The sequence below is a fragment of the Orycteropus afer genome, unplaced genomic scaffold (assembly GCF_000298275.1).
Source record: "Orycteropus afer afer isolate SDZICR_OR568_19922 unplaced genomic scaffold, OryAfe1.0 scaffold00345, whole genome shotgun sequence".
Taxonomy (NCBI): Eukaryota; Metazoa; Chordata; class Mammalia; order Tubulidentata; family Orycteropodidae; genus Orycteropus; species Orycteropus afer.
Window position 1 is genome coordinate 3,629,071 of NW_006921932.1, and position 1,099 is coordinate 3,630,169.

General features: G+C 43.3%; 1 protein-coding gene across 1 annotated transcript; it reads left to right on the forward strand.

Moving 5' to 3' along the window:
- Positions 1-480: 480 nt before the first annotated feature.
- LOC103207022 (interferon omega-2-like) lies at positions 481-1,068 on the forward strand. The gene has a single exon (XM_007952552.1). It carries the CDS (start codon positions 481-483, stop codon positions 1,066-1,068), a length of 588 nt encoding a protein of 195 aa, XP_007950743.1.
- The last annotated feature ends 31 nt before the right edge of the window (positions 1,069-1,099 follow it).

Consider the following 1,099-nt stretch of genomic DNA (forward strand, 5'->3'; position numbering starts at 1 on the left):
AAAACACTTAAATGAATATAAAAATCCATAGGACTAAAGCATCCTGACTTCCTAAATAAAATAAGGAGGGTAAACACAGAACTCAGAGCTAACTATTTGTTCCTAGCACAAAGAGGAACATATACATAAATAAGTATTGGTATATGTATACATACATACATATACTTCTGACTTTAGGATAAAGTTGTTTCCCATTTCATTGATAAACATCTATTCGGATTTTACATCTGAAGTTTACTGGGAAAATTAAATTTCTGTAGCAAAAATGTTTAAATTGATGACATCTTCTCAGGCCATGCGAGGAGTATGTAAATGAAACCAAAAAATGGAAGTAAAAGTTTAGAGGAATGTTCAGAAAATGAAAGTATTCTCTTCGATATTTAAAAGTCATGATAGAAAGAATGTCTTTAGAGGACCTAGGGTCCAAGGTTCAATCTGACAACCAGCTCAGTCAGGCCAGCAGCATCTTCAATGGTCCCAATGGCCCTCCCACTCTCTCTACTGACCATCCTGGTGGTGTTCACCTATGGCCCTGTTCCATCTCTGGGCTGTGATCTGCCTCCCAACCACATGGTGGCTAGTAAGAAGACCTTTGTGCTCCTGGCTCAAATGAGGACACTCTCCCCTTCTTTCTGTCTGGAGGACAGAAAGGACTTCCGATTCCCCGAGGAGGTGGTGGATGTCAGCCAGCACCACAAGGCCCAGGCCATCTCTGTCCTCCAGGAGATAGTCCAGCAGATCTCCAACCTCTTCCACACAGAGGGTGCCTCTGCTGCTTGGAATGTGACCCTCCTGAACCAACTCCAAAATGCACTCCATCGACAGACAGAAAACCTGGAGAACTGCTTGGTGCAGGCAATGGGAGAGGAAGAATCCGTCCTGGCAATTGAGGGCCCTCTACTGGCTGTGAAGAGGTACTTCTATGGACTCCGTCTCTATCTGAAAGAAAAGATATACAGTGACTGTGCCTGGGAAGTTGTCAGAGGGGAAATCAGGAGAATCTTCTCTTCATCAACAGACTTGCAGGAAACACTAAGAAGAAAGAATGGAGACCTGATTTCATCTTGACTTGACTCTCAATGTGATATGCATAGCACAC